Below are 17,988 nucleotides of genomic sequence, written 5' to 3'. Positions count from 1 at the left end.
CACGTACACGCACATTCCCGCATGTACCGATTCGTTGGGGGGTTCCGCGGGGGGGGGGGTGTGCATGTGTGGTGTAGCAGTAGTAGGTAGGGGCTCGGGGATCCATGATGTTCTTAAGTCAGCCACCTCGTTGGGCAATTTGCCTGTTGTGGCGTTGTATTTGTATTTGTATTATTACTCGTGATCACTGGGGAGGGAGTGTGTGGTGTCTCACGCAGACGACCCCCCAAGAGTCGGGTCAACGACCTCGAGTGTGTCACGTGATCCCGGGTACTGGAGACGACCGTCTGGAAAACAGCAGGGCAGAGAGTCACTGCACACGAAAGCGTGAGGTTCGAAATTTCTATGCCTGTCTTACTTTTTCATTAACCCAGATAATCATCATGTGTCGTCGTAATAAATGTTTATTCCGAAGCTGTGGCTCTGTGTGGTGACTCCGCACTATAAATTAACTGTAGAAAGTTCCCCTATTTAAAATTTGGCTTGGGGCCCACGAAAGATTCCAGCCTAACAGCCCTGACGCAGGATGTAGGGGCTATGTGGCGGAATAGACAGGTTGCGCAAAAATCCGAGATCCCAAATAGAGATTTTGTCTCGAGCAGCCCCTGATAGCTTACATTCTTTTTTCTGGTATTACGGTCGTAGGCCCCGTCTATTTATTCCCGCAAGTTTTCTCAACATCTCCGTTGTCGTGGCATAACTCAAAAGCGTGATGTTATATGTGAATTTTCACTGTGTGAATTTTTGGAGTCTTAAGTAAAGTCAACGCTGCCTTACAACCTGCCGCCAGGGTGCACCGCACCTCTTGCACCCTCGCTTAAGCCTCCCCTGTCTAATCGTGAGCGTTGTGTTACAACGGAGGGAAATCTGTGTTGTTTTCGACGAATTAGAGATGAAGTAGAACTAAAAAGCAGAGAAAACATTCTGTCGTAATAATTCCTCCAGAAGTGATTCCCTTGAAAGGATTCCCTTACTGATGAAGAAAATATCAAGATGAAGACGGTGACGAGGTAAGCTAACACCTATTTACAAGAAAGCTAGCAGGAGAAACCAAAGTCACTTTCGATTGTGCTTGGGGTGAAAAACAATCGATTTCTGTTGTTCGATGACATGATAATTCTATTGTAGACACGATATCAAACTATTGCGGTCCGGAACCACCAAAACGGTCGGGCTGACAGGGATCCAGCACCGAGGCCCGGGACGATTCTCATCATTTTATGTTTCTTCCAGCGTAAAAGGGCCCCGTGAAAGTCTAGTCTGGGGGAGGGCGCAAAATATCCCAGCCTAGGGCCCCTGCTTCTGGATATGAGGGGCATGTCTGTATAAGTCACAAATGACGACAAAACATCAACTACAATTACTCCCGAATTGAGAAAGAATAGATCATCGAACATTTCTTTTGATGGTGTAACCATGTTTTGTTTCTTTTGAGTCAAAATATGTCAATACCTAGAGCAATTTATTTCACTTCTCCATAATAAGAATGTAGAGGAAAGTAAATATATTTTTGTTCCTGAAGTTGTGGAACGCAACATTTTTTTGTTATAATTTTTCTTATCTATATCCAATCATTTCAGAAATCACATATTCATGCTTTCCTACGTTAAAACAACACTCGGATACGAAAAATAGTCGCGATTTTACATCTATGTCCGGGAACTAATGGGTAAATATGTACGTTTAATTATCTCCATGAATTTAACGAAACTTCTCCACGGATCAATTTTTAGGCAGAGTAGCAATTATAATTACAGATCAGAAATGTAGGCACTAAAAATTGTAAAAACAGGCAGGCAAAAAGGCACTAAAAATGCTTGAAACAGGCACTAAAAAAAGGCGTCCTAAATTGTCACGTATTTTAGAAAGAATTTTTTTCCGATCACGAGCAGATAATTGCTCCCAACCCCCCCAACAAGAAAATTTGTTCCGCCCATCGCTTTTATTTCTCTCACTATAATACAAAAACGGCCATGATGTGTGTGGCTTTTCTAGGATAAGAAATATACAGTACAGTATGTATTTTTCCGGAAAGATATCTTTTTGTGTTAATTATACACACACACACTGTGCGTATATTTATTTCTCTATTTTCCCCTCGCTCCTTCTTATCTAATCTTGAACAAGAGCCGACTCCGCCCACAGCAGGTGATTGGTCGGAGGGAAGGATTGAAAACATGCCTTATTGTAATTCATTGCGGTTTTTTTTTTGAAGACGGAATATCTCGGTGTGACAGAAATAAAGCAGATCAAGTTTGACGAGATATCTCGGGATTGCCGCCAAAAGGGTTACAGTAACTGCATTATCAGTCAAGGAAAGTCGATAGTATGGATGCAAAAGTAGTGTTTGCGATCCCTTAAGCGCTAAGATCGGAGGCGATTTATCCAAATACTAAATACGTAATTAGCCAACATTCGAAGTAACGCTAGTTAAGTTTGGAGAATAATAATTAGCGAATAATTGTAAGAATGTTTTAATTAGAAATCTTAAAATATCGATGCGAGTTTGGTGTTATGCTGTTGATTGCTATCTTACAAATATGTCCAGCAGAGATGAAAGATCTTTGTCACATCTATGACCGACGACACTCTCATGTCTATCTCTCAGGCATTTACGCCTATTAAGCGGGCGCTGAGAGCGGCGGGTTGTTCTGGTAAGAATGGATACTAAGAATTGAAATTTTTTAAAAAGAGCAACTGTTTCAAAGATCTCAGTGCCTAAAATATATTCAAGTTATACATAACATTGCCTCAGAAATTCACGTATAAACATAAACCAATATCGAAATAGTCAGTTATGGCAAGTAAAAATGTAAAAACTTTTTTTTTTTTACAAAAATTGGCATGTTGTCTGTACTTCCAGGCTCCAATTATTATGAATAAAATATGTATCTAATTGGCAAATAGAAATTCGTTAACGTTGGTAATTTCGGTAAAGTTCAGAAGAGCACCTTTTTTGGTTGTAGTGAAATACCGAACCTCGCTTATGAAAAATAAGTCCAGGATACATTTTCAGAGCTCCTACGCTTAGGCCTGAACGCACACGAATTGGACAAGACCAGATAGCTTTAGACAAACTGAATTATTGTTGTTCATATTGATTTGTATGGTGCAACTTTTCAATTGGTATGGCGAACTGATATGTGTTGGGTCATACAGACCAACGTTCGCAATAATGATTTAACTAGTCTAATGCTGTGTGTCCAATCTTGTCTTGTCTAACCAGTGGGCGCCCAGCCTACAAGAGCTTCCTATAAAAAAATATTCGCTCACCTCAGGGAGGTGAACAATATTTTTGCAGTCCTCATCCCTCCATGTTTTTTGTTCTGTACGTCAATGTTATATTATTATAAACACACATTCATGGAAACATTTTATTTTCTGGATATTATGCTGTAAACTCGGAAAGAAGTCTCTACTTTAGTGCCTAATGCCACAGTGCGTGGAATAAGGAAGGTAGGGTGGTAAGGATGGTAGCATGCTTGCCCAGTATGCAACAGGGCCTGGGTTCGAGTCCCGGCGGACACAAGATCACTTTTCTTTCCGAGTTCACCTCAGCATAATATCCAGAAAATAAAATGATTCCTTGATATCTTGGGCTGATAAAGAGCCATCTATCTCTCTAAACCCATTCATGTTTCTAGCATGGCACGTACAATATCAATTAGTACATTTACTTTCTCGTCAGCCGTCTATAATTCACACTGGATTGCTTTTGCGGGAGACGGAGATTTAAACTACTTTCTTCACCACTAAATATATAAATGTATATACGAAAGAGGGAACAACATTGATGAATTTAATGTAAGCACACTTTTTTTCTACTTGTGCAGAGGCATTCATAAATATCAACGATCGTAGTTGGAGTTTTCCCATTTCGTGTATGTTAGAACCATAATCAAAGTCCGGCGTCATCATGAACTGGCCAGTAGCGGATTAACCACTGTCGGCTGGCATTCTATTCATCGAAACATTTGACATTTTTACAAAATACGGAAACACTTGTGAAGAAGATTTAGTGGAGAATTTTGGCATTTGACATTTTTCACGTATATAAAATTCATTTACTCCTTATATACATGTTTATTTTTCGTTCTAAAACTTATTATATCCATTGACTAAATATAACAGTTACTGTTAGATTTCTTTTAGTGTTTATATTACAGAAAAAATGAAAAATTATGTGTAAAAGATTCACGTTTTTGTTCGCTTTGTGATATTGCAGATGCCAACCTTGATTTTGCTGCTAATTTTCCTATAATGAGAGAAAAATACTTATTATTATTTTTTACGTTCTGTGATGATAAACATCACATGTGTGCGACACACATACGCACGCGCGTACGCACACACACACAGTCAACTACAGCTATTAATTTGCATGAAAGTCACATTTGCACCAAAAATTTTGAAACCACATTTTGTTCAAAATTTAATGTTAGCTCTGACTAATTGATAGCGATATTTTCGATCTGATGTTAATTTATTTTACCAAGTCTGGAGGCTGGAAGTTGAAGTTGAAACACATACTACACTGACGTGACGTAATTTCACGTCGTGTCAGATATGTTGTGAATTCTGATTCGTGGAAATTCTGTGATGTGGGAATTTCACGTAATTCATATAATTTCAACGTCACCGAATTTCCACGAATACACGACATCTCTGATATGATGTGATTTTCACGTCGCGTCAGTATAGTGTGTTTCGGTCTTTACTCACTACTCTGGCGTGAAGTGCGACTGCGTCACGTCAGTGATGTGAATGCTGATTCGTGAGAATTCCCACGTCACTTAATTCTTCAGACTACAGAATTTCCACGAATGAGAATTCACAACGTCTCTGACGTGTGTGATCCGACTACACGTAAGAGGAGTGTACAGCGAGCGGTCTTTATGCTATTTTTTTGAATTTGGAATTCAAAAGATTTTCGTTTCCTAGAAAATGGAATTTTCATAATATGGCTTTTTGCAACATCCTGTACATGCCTGCTAGGATTTTAAAAGTCACAATGAAAATAGTGAAATCCTACTATTTTAATAAAAAATATTGCAATTGAAAGCGTTTTTGTGATACAACGAATTTTTGAAAGTTGATGTTGAGAGATGGAAAATGTAAATTCGTGCCAAACGCTTCTATTATTTCATAATGAATTTGAACACACACATTATTATTATATGCCTACGTGGAACAAGTTAAATCTTTATTTTCGCCCCTGTTTGAAAATTAAAATTCTTGCAATGCTCCATTTTTTGCATCCCCCCCCCCCAATCATCGTCGAAGAAGAAGGGGGCCTAGCCCACAGGACGTCAACCTATGCAAACGGACGCCAACGTGGGTAGCCACATGACCCGACGCGATCAATAGGAAGGCCGGAAAAGTAAAAAAGCCACAAAAGTAAAGGTCAAAAAATCCCAAAATTCGCGACTTTTACCTGTAGAGTTGAACAAAGAAACACCCTATCGACTCGCGTCGGAGATCTTCGCTGTGAATTCCAAAAAATGAAGGGATCTCCACCTACGGGATGCCTAAGCTGGCAACCCTAATCTTGGGATGGCCGTGTCATAAGCTGCCGGGCCTCAACCTACGGTATCTATTCCGGCTTAGAAGAAGGCCTCCGCACGCATCTCGTGACGTCACTGAAGAAGGCCATCTCACCTATAGTCACTGGATACAGCAGGCCGGCGCACGCACGCCATCTTTACCCTTTTGTAGTATATACAATGGCTATAGGTGAGATCTCCGCCTTCAGTGACGTCACAAGCATCGGTGGTGTTGCCTGATGGCCCTCCGAATCGATCTTCTGACGGTACACATCCTTGATCTGTTTCCTTTCCTGATGGCTCTGAAACGGCATCTGCTCTGACCTGATGGCTTTCCGGGTCGCTCTTCAGTCGGCACTCAAACTACTATGTCCCTTCTGGTGGCTATTTCCAATTTTCAATATGTAATTTTGTACTGTTATATCAATATGTATACTGTATCATAGCATATATAATGTATACTGTATCAATATGTAATCTTGTATAAAAATGTTCGCAATTTTGAATTCTCCAATTATCTATACAACAATGTCGTTGTGAAAAAAATATCTATATTTTTTTGAAATAATTCATTTTTTTAAAATTGTTTTTAAAATCTTATCGCAAATGTGTGTTCATGTCAAAATGAGCCCACCGGCGTGTGGCTACTGATTGTACATGAATGTGAGACAGCTCATGTTACCGAGCTCTCTTGACTGCAGCTTTCATTCGTATTTCGCTCAAAATATGGATTCTTACAATTAGGGGGACACTAAAACAAACTAATAAAATAAAAAAGAATTTAAATGAAGCCGTAAAAATATATTTTTCTCTTAAAAAATTCTACTTTCACCCTTTTTTGCTAATTTCAATGCAAAATTCTTTATAATTTCTTACTTTTGTTCATTTGTTGCAGTCCTTATCAGTGAAACCGAGTTGTCATTTGCACAAGTATTCCACATTCGGTCCTCTATAACACTCTCCGTTGTCTCTACATGGATTCGGATCACAAGGATCGATTTCTGAAATAGAATTATTTCATGGCTATCAACGGTTGAAACTTAAGAAACCATAATCACTGAGAATCGCGTCGAAAACACTACGAATCAAGAAATGCAATCACACATTAACCCTTTGCGGTCCAGCGGTATTTTCGGCACTTCGTTGGTACTTTGTAGCGCTTCTCCCGCAATGACGCAGGTTCCTTGGATGTTTGTTTGTCCCTATGCAGTTTTTTTTATAGCTTATCAGTTTTGTTGAGAAACCGAATTTTACAGGAGCATTCCTACGTATTACTGTAAGGGTCGTTGTAACGAAGAAATACCGTTGTTTCTTAATGAGGACTATATCGAGACTCGACATAGGATAGTGATGGGCGATGCGTAGTGATGGACGGGTATGTTCTTTAGGTTAAATTGAGCTCTTTAACCAATCCATGTCGATCGCTAATCCTTTAACCTGGTATTAAACTGTGTTGGTGAATACGGCCGTAAATCAACTGAAGTTTTTAACAATCGATTAACCGACCCGATTAATCGGACCAGTTCTGGTTCAGAAACAGTGGCCCAGCACCTGAGCTGGCCACCAGTCACATTGGCACACCAGATCCAATCAGCCGCAGCAGCTGGCCACAACTAAGACCCTTGTGCTGAATAAACTGCGCCCGAAAGGGCATGTGTCGCGGGGCAGCACACAAACCGCGTCAAAACCACGCTCAACAGAGGTAACAGTCACGCCGCTAGCGGTATTCAGTACCATGAGGCGTTTGCTAATTGTAAATCCTGTAAATATATCCGAATCGATAAATAAAAAACCTGGGAAATAGCGGGCGTGGGTCGCTGGGGGGGGGGGGTGACCGGGGGCAGCTTCGGCCTCTTCTTGGGTTTGCGGGTCCCTCCTGGGCTTGCCACGAGGTGGGGGTCGCCCCAGGTCCATCATTTCAACTTTTTCCAGGGGGGGGGGGGGCAAAGCACATGTACTCAATGTGCTCAATATATATATATATATATACCATTATTTTTATTGTATTTTCAAAATCCGGGGGGGGGGGCAGCTGGTTTCTATTGGAATAAAAACAAACGTGCTTTCACAAACCTGTTTCGCACTTGGCTCCCGTGTGTGTTTCCGGGCACGAGCAGAGATAATCAGAGCCATTTCCTCTGAAACAAGTTCCTCCAAACCAGCAAGGGTTCTTGTCGCATTCGTGAATTTCTGGGCGCAAAAATATAAGAATTTGAACATACTACGGTGTATTCGGTTACGATATATGTATATATACACATAGCATTATGTGGTGATTATGCATATATATATGTATATATATATATACCTATGCATATATATATATATATATATATATGCATAATCACCAACAATCTCATGGTAAATTTCAATTGAAATTTTTCCTAACTTTATAACTTTTACCTCCTCCTTCAGACCAACCTGTGTATTCCCGCTCTGTTCCCATAGGGCAGGCATCTTCAACCCGTCGCTCGTGAGCACCCACAGTGCTCCTTGAAGCACCCAGAGTGTTCGATGGTCGCGTCCGATTTCGTGCTCCTGAGCGCTCGATAAACGTTCCATTTAAGCACCTTGGAGGAATTGTATCCAAGGATTGAAGTCGTCGTCATTTCATGCATCCGTATGCTAAACTTACCGTGAAGGTGGTCTTCTTCTGATGATGGGTACAGGCAGTGCTCGAAACTGGAAAAAGGTTGAAGACCTCTGCCCTAGGGACATATAATCTGGTTCGTCTCAGGAGACGCGGACAACGGTGGAAATAGCTTTTACCGGCAAATATATGCATAATACCCAAGCACCGTTGGCAAATTTTATAAATCGTACTAAATCAACACCATCTATAGCAGAAGGCTTCCGCGCGAAGCTCATGACCGCACTGAAGAAGGTCATCTCACCTATAATCATTGGATGCAGCAGGTCGACGCATGCGCCATCTTTACCCTTCCTTTGTAGTATATCCAATGGATACTACTAAACCGTCGCGCCTCAAATTTGGAAAACCGCAGAAAACTAAATTCAACAGGCTACCACTGTGCCGCGAATGGGATTCGAACCTGGATCCTCACGATGAGAGTCCAGCACGATGCTCACACGACCGCACAGCATGAGTGGAGATACAGGGGGGTGGGGAGCATTGCTCTCCCCCCCCCTCCAGCGTCAAAGGTGAAGTCGACTGATCTAATGCACATATATATATAAATGAATTCACATCATCATCTTGACCCCAGCAATAATGATCGTGGCCCCCTCACACTTCCAAGTCTATCTCCACCAGCGGCTATATCCAATGGCTATGGGCGAGATGACCTTCTACTGTGACATTTTGGCTTTTGAGGTTGAGATGTCGTTTAACTTTAGCAATACAATACAATACAACGCCACAACAGGCAAATTGCCCAACGAGGTCGCTGACTTAGGAACATCATGGATCCCCGAGCCATTTTTTTGGAGGCCCTACCTACTACTGCTACACCACACATGCACCCCCCCCCCCGCGGAACCCCCAACGAATCGGTACATGCGGGAATGTGCGTGTACGTGTAGTGAAACCTGACGTGAAGTTTTTTGTTTCTCTGTAATGCTTGTTATGTGTAGTGCTGCCATCTGCCACCAGTTTTTCTAACTACGAGTGAAGTGTTATGATTGAATGGTTTATCGTTGTAGGACTGTTGCTCTCTGTGGCGAGACTTTTTTTTAACGGGGAGATCGGTTCGCATTTGCGCCTTGAAGTTGGGAACCACAGAAAACCAACTTCAGCCGACCACCACTGTGGGGTTCGAACCCGGATCCTCGCATCGCGAGTCCGCACTATAACCTCGAACAAGTACGGAGAATGCCAACAATTAATTTTATTAGATTAAACTCAACAAAACATTAGTGTAAACGGTTAAACGTAAATAAACATGATTGAATCAAAATAAAGGGGAAGATAAATAAACACAAAGTTGAAATCGACGAAATGGAAAAAAGAAACATATGCTGTACATCACGCTATTTATACTCGTTGTGGGCGTGGCCACACAACACATGGACATTCGATTACGATTAAGGCACACAATTGCTGAGAACCAAAATATATACAAAACAGTCAATATTGTGAGACTGTACTGTGTGTGTGTACTTGTAACCACCACAACATCACGAGCTTTACAGGGATGCCTTCCGCTACAGATGGCTAAATTCGCATTTTCCGGTTATTATGCACAATCATCATTACGTATTAGTGAATATTATTAATAAATCCCATTGCCGTGATAACAGTTATTATTTAGAGGACCGTACTTGTGAGTCGGAATCGGATATAATGAACTCTAACTTAACGAATTTTTTTCCCAATATATCAAATAACTTCTATAATTAAATCTTATTTGACGAATTCTAAAATCGGACTTCAATATAGCAAACTGGTGTTTAACGAATTTAAAGTCTGAATCTCGATCGCTCATTTAAGAAAGTTTCCAACTTTACCCCGATATAACGAATTTTATTATCGTACCACTATATAATGGACTTTCATCTGACAAATTAAATATGCAATCAGACACCCCCTAAAATGCGATAAACTATTTTACAACTTCTACAAACATACCCCGATATACTCATTTAGAAATTATTTTCATAATTGTCAAATTCATCAATTACACGTACTATGTATAAGCAATATATAAATTTCAAGTATTCATCAAAATAACAAGGTACGCTTGGGTATTATGCATAATCTCACGTAAAAGTAGCAATTTTTTTTAGTATTTATAAAATTTACACGACGCTTTATACTTGAATAATCTCCGCGGCAAAAGTGTGAAAGTAATCAAAGTTACAAATAATATTGGCGATTATGCATAATGATCACTTAATTATGCATAGTAACCGCGATATATATTATATTTATCGTAACATGCAGAGTGTTTAGCTACCAGCACTCACAGCACTTTACTGGAGAACCGTTGATCCTGGAGCCATATTTCCAAAAAGTATCAAAAAAAAGTATTTCAAAAGTATCCCCTAACTTTTCTCAGATTTTTGGATCCGAATATCTCGGCGACTATACTGCACTCAGATATGCGATTTTTGCCATCAGGAGAGACAGGGCAACAATTTTCTTATCGGGTTTTTGTGGACCGGGTAGAAGATTTATCAGTATAAAAGTTAATTTCTTTTTGTTATAATATACAACTCCTTGCAATAGGAATGACGCATCTGAGATCCACACGATACTTGTATACGTTTTCTAACTGGAGGTAAGCCTCTAGGATCAACGGTTCACCAGTGCGTGCTGGTGGCTATTCGCCCTGTATAAAATATACAAAGATACGATCGTCAGTATTGATATTATAAAATGTTCGACCCTCACCTCTTTCACAGAATCGTCCAGCGTGTGTTGTCGGACAATCACACCAATACTCGTTACCTTTCCTCTTCCAACAAACTCCCTTGTTTTGGCATGGATTGTCCTCACAAGAACTGAATTCTTTCAAAATATCCACACTTAGTGTTAGGTAAATATAACGAAATTTTGAGCATAAAATAACTTTTTCGAAATCTAAGTAAGATTTTAATAAAAAAATATATTGGTCGTACCAGTTTCACAATTTATTCCGGTATAACCAGGCGAACAAGTGCATTTGTAATCCTTGCGGTCAACGGTCTCCCACATTGTGCCGCCATTGACGCATGGTTCTGCAACACATTGCTTATGTCTATAATCACGAATAATTTCATATTCTCTACACCTAATACTGGTTTAAAAAGAACGCCTTAATCTAGCCGATAATTAACAAATTTAAAATGAAAAAAATCCCTGATTAATTAATTCCTGACATTTTTTAATACGAGTAGATGAGAAATAAAAGAACTTTGTGTTATACTTCTGACGCATTTCTCATATTCGTCTTTGTAACCAGCATTGCAGTAGCAGCATTTCTTTAGACTCCATCTGTCGAATGAGCAGGCCATCTGTTTCTCTCCACAATAACAATCTGTTTGAGTATACGGAACAAACATAATGTATTAAATATACAAATACAACGCCACAACAGGCAAATTGCCCAACGAGGTGGCTGACTTAAGAACATCATGGATCCCCGAGCTATTTTTTGGAGGCCCTACCTACTACTGCTACACCACACATACACCCCCCCCCCCAACAAATCGGTACATGCGGGAATGTGCGTGTATGTGTAGTGAAACCTGACGTGAAGTTTTTTTTGTTTCTCTGTAATGCTTGTTATGTGTAGTGCTGCCATCTGCCACCAGTTTTTCTAACTATGAGTGAAGTGTTATGATTGAAGGATTTATCGTTGTAGGACTGTTGCTCTCTGTGGCGAGACTTTTTAACGGGGAGATCGGCTCGCATTTGCGCCTTGAAGTTGGGAACCACAGAAAACCAACTTCAGCCGACCACCACTGTGGGTGTTCGAACCCGGATCCTCGCATCGCGAGTCCGTCACTATAACCTCTCGACCACCACAATATGCAGGGTGAAAATTATTATTTCTACATATACTACTCTTTATTCCTTGAACCGCTGTTGATAGAAGCATTCTTCCACTTAGAAATACAGTTGCGTTCATAAAAAGTCGGACTACCTTACTTTTGTTCAATTATTTTAATGCATAGGTTAATTCAGTATATAAAACATACAGATTCGATTCTTACCTACTGATGAAACATATATCTGAAAATAATCTCGTAATCAATCATATGCTTTGTTTATTACAAAATACTCAAAATTATGAGATAAAAAAAATCGTACGATTCACAAGAATTATCACAAACCATCAAAAATAAACATAATAATAAATTGCACACTTTCCAGGTAGGGTGTCCCATGGATTTAATTACTGCACTGCACCTGCGGGGCATTGAGTCCAACAAATCACCCAAAATTTTGGTAGGTATTTTTTTTTTTCACCCTTGAAAATATGAAAAGCTGAAATTTTACATCCAGATTGGAAAATTTCGGAGCTTTACGGTGACGTTAATTCACCTGTCATAGATTCTGCATTGGATTCAAGTCAGGTGACTGCGGTGGCCATGTTAGAACTCTCTCTCTCTCTCTCTCTCTCTTTCTTTTGCAGTAAACCACTTCACAGACTTGGCTGCGTGTTCTGGATCATTGTCTTGTTGAGAAATCCATCCTCGAGGCATTCGAGTTCAGCCAACGGGTAACATGTAATGCCCAAATACTTCTTTTGGTCCATGATGTCTGTTATTCGCACTAAAGGACCAGCACCGGATGACCTAAAGCAGCCCTACACCATCACGTTAAAACCATCATGATTAACAGTAGGATGTCGATATCTCCCGTTGAATCACTGGCCTACTGGCCGCCTAATATATCGTTGTTCACTTGACTCAAACATTTAGAACTTGGATGCATCACAAAGAACCTTCGTCCACTGTTTGAGAGTCCAACTTCGGTGCTTCCGAGCAAATTTAAGTCGGGCGTTTCTATTCTTAACGGAAATCAAAGGCTTTTTTGTTGGTCTTCAACCAAAAAGATGAGTTGGACCAAACGTCTGATGCCACTTGATTGTAGAGGCACTGACAGAAAATCCGTAACTGGCATGGGATTCTTGGTTTATCTGCACTTCACTTTTCCTCGGATTCTTTAACGAATGTTGTCTTATCAAGCGATCGATTCTGGAACGAATTTTTTTTGGGCGACGAGAATCAGACTTTCTGATTTCCTCACCACGCACTTGGAACCGCTTCCAAACATCACATATTGTCGATTTTGGAACACTGAGTGTATACGAACGACGAACACGCCGATATATACTTATACAAACGAAATGTTGGATTCTTGTGATCGAGACCATATTTCTGCCTCGGTGAACGACAATGTCCTTAGTTGTGATGATTAGGGAAACTACACTCGTGTGCAAAATGGAGAGAATTTGCACATTGTGTCTATTTTCATAAAAATTACAGAACCAAAGGTACTAATAATGCCACCGAAGAAGTATGCAAATATTCAGTGTCGAATACGTAAGCGTACACATGCGTGTGGGTGGAGCTGTGACCACGGAGGTTTCTACGATTAGTGTGCTCGCACTCCTCGGCGGTATTCGCTGTGTTTCTCGCAAAAGTTTGGTAAATTTTATAAGCTATCAGGTGACTGCTCGGAGATATAGAGAGGAGATCTTAGAGCCCTATGTTCGACTTTTCAGGGGCGCAGTTGGCCCTCGGCTCCTGTTCATGGACGACAACGCTCGTCCACATCGGGCGCACCTGGTCAACGATTATTTGGAAAGTGAGGATATTCCGTGTATGGATTGGCCAGCCAGATCTCCTGACCTAAACCCTATAGAACATATCTGGGACGCTCTTGGGAGGACAATTGCATCTCGGCATCCCCTTCCGAGAACCATCCTGGAACTGAAAACTGCGTTGCTGCAAGAGTGGGACCGATTGCCACAGGGACTGCCTCGTGTCCAGTATGCCGTCGCGCTGTGTGACCTGTCTGACTGAGAGGCGACTTACTCAATATTAGACTAATTTTCGGTTCGCTCTCGCAACGTAGATTTTGGACATTCTACGCTGAGCTTTACTGAGTTATTCTACTAAGCTTTACTGAAAATCATGCACGCGTACTATGACTTTTGTATGGTACGTATTTCTCTGTATAACTGTGTAATAGTACCAAATTTCATTAAAATCTGTCCACTAGTTTTTTTCAGAAAATCGACATAACGTACTAATTCTCTTAATTTTGCACACGAGTGTATATGCAGGGAGTCCCTGTTCGGGCACCAAAAAATGTTCACGAACATGATATATACGGGGAACGCAAGGCTTCAAAATAATTTTAAAATCCTTTATTTGGACATGATCAAAGTTACGACTTAGTGGTGCCATCTAGTGACGATACAGACAAAAAGAATATAATATGAAATGCTAGAGTTATGTACATACTTAAACACAGTTTTAAAAATAGAAATGTAGCTTTGTCCATCTTCGATAAGTTTCACGATCGGTTGTTCTTTTGTTTCCAGAGAAATTTGTCTTTTACGAGGCGTTTCCTCACTTCCAAAGTTGCAAGAAAAACGATTTTGAATTAAAAATATATAAAAATCCACACTCCGACATTTTTTGAGCTTTGATTGAATTCCTTTCGGGGGGAGCAACATATTATTACCCTTTCTTTTCGTATAAAATTGACTCAGTCGTAAGAGTTACGTAGATAGACGTCGTACAACGTGATTCCGATTTGCATAACGTGATTTGCATTTCATTTTAAGGGGTAAAAAACTGATCGTCCGATTTTATTATTTTTTTGAATGTTACTGTAATAACTGTCAAAATAACGTACCCTTTTTTAGATTTGCCATTCATTTTGACAAGAGCCGTATGCGTACCGAGATATAAAATTTAGTTTTGCACGCGTTCCTTCAGTAGTTCGAAAGCTATTGTGATGTTTGCTGAATTATTCTCGGTTCAAAGTTAAGGGAACATCTCAGAACGTATATAGAAACGTTTTAATAAACTGCAAATGCAAAAGAATGTTCCGAATTTTCTCTCGAATGTGTGCAGCACGCCTAATTACATAAAGAATTACATTTTGTTTCTGACGCAGAAACTCTGTTGTCAGAATTTGTTTTCCAATGTAATCTGGTCAGATCTATGGTAACATGAGAAAATTATTTTTGTTTTGTAATTTTAAATGCGAAAATATAAATTAGCAAATGTATAATTTTAGGACTAAAATTAAAGCGGTAAATACAAAAATTCAAGTATTCTTAAATGTGAATAGATAAGTAAAAAAACGCGTAGAAAGTAATTAGATTTTAACAGTTTTTTTTTTACATTTTTTTCAGACATGGCTCCGTTATCTGAATATTTTCTACTCATTGTTCTTCTGTCTCATCCAGAGCCCCACCTTCACCCAGGAGCGAAACACTTTTTACTAATTGAATTTATTTTCTTAGTGAATTTATAAGAACTAAATCTTTATAACTAGGGTCTTCTCCAGACATCTGGGCTTGACTTCAGTGAGTTTCATTCTTGTTGTGGTTCTATGCAGGACTGTCTTAATATTATAGGACCTCGGCGAAAAAGATGTTCTGGATGTTTCGCACTTATTTGGAAGTAACAATTTACTCTAGAAAATAATAGTAACAGATTTAGTATCAGCTATTTGTCCTCACTCTCTAACTCAAAAACCTATCATGTCTAATTCTTACACTTGACTTTAACGTGGCCAACTTGAACTGTCCGTTTACTGCAAAGTGGGGGGGGGGGGGGGGGAGGAGAGAAGCAAATTGCTCCAGGTTGAGAAACAGTATATGTTGTTCGTCAAAATATTGGCGAATATGAGGCACCTTATATTTTTATTCCGTATTCCACCATAATTAGGCTCCCGATTTCCCTGAATGAAATATGTTGGGTGTATAATAAAACATACACCAAAATTAATTCTATTTAAATATGTCTATTAAAATGTCCCTTTTTACTGCGATTTGTAGCAGCTCTTTACTTCTCTGTCCTTCAGGAATTTCAGAAATAACTATCAAATTCATCGTAAATTGCAGTTCTGGTCTGGACACGATTATGTCCCGTATTACGGATCGCAATTTCCCGTATTATTTTCGTTGTGATTTGCTTACCCTGAGAACACAAAAAGGTATAATTTTCTATTTAAAATCATGAGGGTATTACTGAACTTATATCAGTTACAACAATTCAATAATTTTTCGGTCCTTTAGAGTTAAATTACCATATCTGCCTGCGGATCGAACAATGCGGGGAACATAAAATATAAGTTTTTCTCAGCCACCTCCTTGGGAATTTTGCCTGTTGTAGCCTTGTATTTGTATACATGCTGCACAAAAAATTCCTTCCTGATATATTTTGAGTTGCCAATATTCGAAAAGCATTAAAATTAACAGTGATTAATCAAAATAGCATATAGAATATTTAATATTTTGTTCTATCGAATATAACAGGGTAAAACAATTTAACTATTATTGCAAAAATTCAGAAATGTTAAAGTTTCGTGATTGAGAGCAACAACGGCATAAACGTTCAGTTAATGAGCCATCCCGTTTTTTTACAGGCTTGCGGCACATTTTCAATTATATAACGTCAGGTCTAGAAAAGTACAAGATTCAGGACGAATCAGTGGAATATACGGATACATAAATCTGGTTTGTGGAAAACGCAGAAAACACATTTTAATGTGAATGCATTGCTCTGTAACGAGGCGAAATGTATCTACGGCCAACGACACACACAACTTGCATCTATTATATATTTCCTATTTTTTCAATAAATAGGAAAAACAATAAATTAGAATAATTACCTTCGCAACTGTAATAAGAATCCGTATATGTAGAAGGAACAAATCCCATTCCTCGTGGACAGATGCAAATATCATAGTCTGAATTTGGATACCGGACACTTTTTCCATTACATTTATACACTTTACCGTACTTAGCGTCGCTAGAAAATATAAAAATTTCATATTAGTTTTGTATAATGCGAATCGGACAGAAATGAATCTTGAAAAGTAAATCGGTTATAACCATATTATTGCTATAAAGTCCAGCAATAATAATAATAACAGTAAAATCAATATAATTTAATAACAGATAAAATTCTACTTTATCTTGTATAACCCATTCCTCACGAGGAAACTTATGAACTCATTATCTTCGGTGTCATTTGTACTTGCTACACATTGTAAATCAGATGCGATGACGGCGGCAAGTAACAAAGCAAATGATTTTTCCCGTCGAAACATGTCCTGAAAGATTTTAAACACGGTCTTTAGACCTTCGAAGAGTGTTTCCGTCTGCAAGAGGTTTTCAAAAAACAATGCCACATAATTACGTGAGAAAAATAAAAAGACATTTATGTAGTTGGACTTTTGCACCGTGTATCCTACAATCTCACCTCTTGCAGTACGAGAGAATCCAACTGATAATGCAAATGCTTATCTGGTAATCCTCTCGTGATTCCGCTACGCCCATCCTTCCTTTCTGAAAGTGAAAAATACAATACCACTGACGGAAAATTCAGCACTAGGAAGAAATTCATGGGTACACAACGAAATTTGATACGCAGATAGAGCATCATATTTAGCGTATGTGGAATTTATTACTTGAATCTTACGCGCAGGGTAACTGCATATAAGTCCTTTACGAAGTTACATAACAACCGGATAATTTTTTTGCACAAGACTTCGAGATTGCAAAACAAGAAGTGGTTCGACGGACAAACACAGATGTATTTACAGAACAGCAATTTATACACGTATTCACAAGTTAATCAGAGAGCTAACAACTTTCTCACAAAGTTCAATCACAACTGACTTTTCATCGATTCTCTCTCTCCTGGAATCTAGCCACCCTCTTCCGATCGCCTCATAATTATAGCGCCGGTCGAAACTTCGAGAAAAAGAACATTCCACAAATGTCTATTTCATAGTACCAGGTTTGTG

At 39.3% G+C, this 17,988-nt stretch overlaps 1 protein-coding gene across 2 annotated transcripts in view; it reads right to left on the bottom strand.

The window, feature by feature from the left end:
- The window catches only part of LOC149081482 (uncharacterized), a 101,344-nt gene extending 83,919 nt beyond the window's left edge, over positions 1 to 17,425 (bottom strand). Inside the window, exons 1-8 of one of the 2 annotated variants that reach the window (XM_089238418.1) lie at positions 17,150 to 17,425; positions 16,849 to 16,988; positions 11,411 to 11,521; positions 11,124 to 11,222; positions 10,897 to 11,013; positions 7,617 to 7,733; positions 6,420 to 6,544; positions 3,779 to 4,255 (exon numbers count right to left, since the gene is read on the bottom strand). In XM_089238418.1, coding sequence (XP_089094544.1) covers positions 6,462 to 6,544; positions 7,617 to 7,733; positions 10,897 to 11,013; positions 11,124 to 11,222; positions 11,411 to 11,521; positions 16,849 to 16,988; positions 17,150 to 17,289 — 807 coding nt within the window. In that variant the 5' untranslated portion in view covers positions 17,290 to 17,425 and the 3' untranslated portion in view covers positions 3,779 to 4,255; positions 6,420 to 6,461. Of the gene's footprint in view, positions 1 to 3,778; positions 4,256 to 6,419; positions 6,545 to 7,616; positions 7,734 to 10,896; positions 11,014 to 11,123; positions 11,223 to 11,410; positions 11,522 to 16,848; positions 16,989 to 17,149 lie in introns of those variants that run through there. The other variant, XM_089238419.1, reaches the window with a different exon arrangement.
- Positions 17,426 to 17,988: the final 563 nt, after the last annotated feature.

This window comes from Pholcus phalangioides, unplaced genomic scaffold (genome assembly GCF_987345545.1).
Source record: "Pholcus phalangioides strain wild (caught in Gottingen) unplaced genomic scaffold, Ppha-v1.0 ptg000010l_1, whole genome shotgun sequence".
NCBI classification, from domain to species: Eukaryota; Metazoa; Arthropoda; class Arachnida; order Araneae; family Pholcidae; genus Pholcus; species Pholcus phalangioides.
Note: the sequence above shows the minus strand (reverse complement) of the source record. Positions and strands in the feature narration are given on the sequence as shown.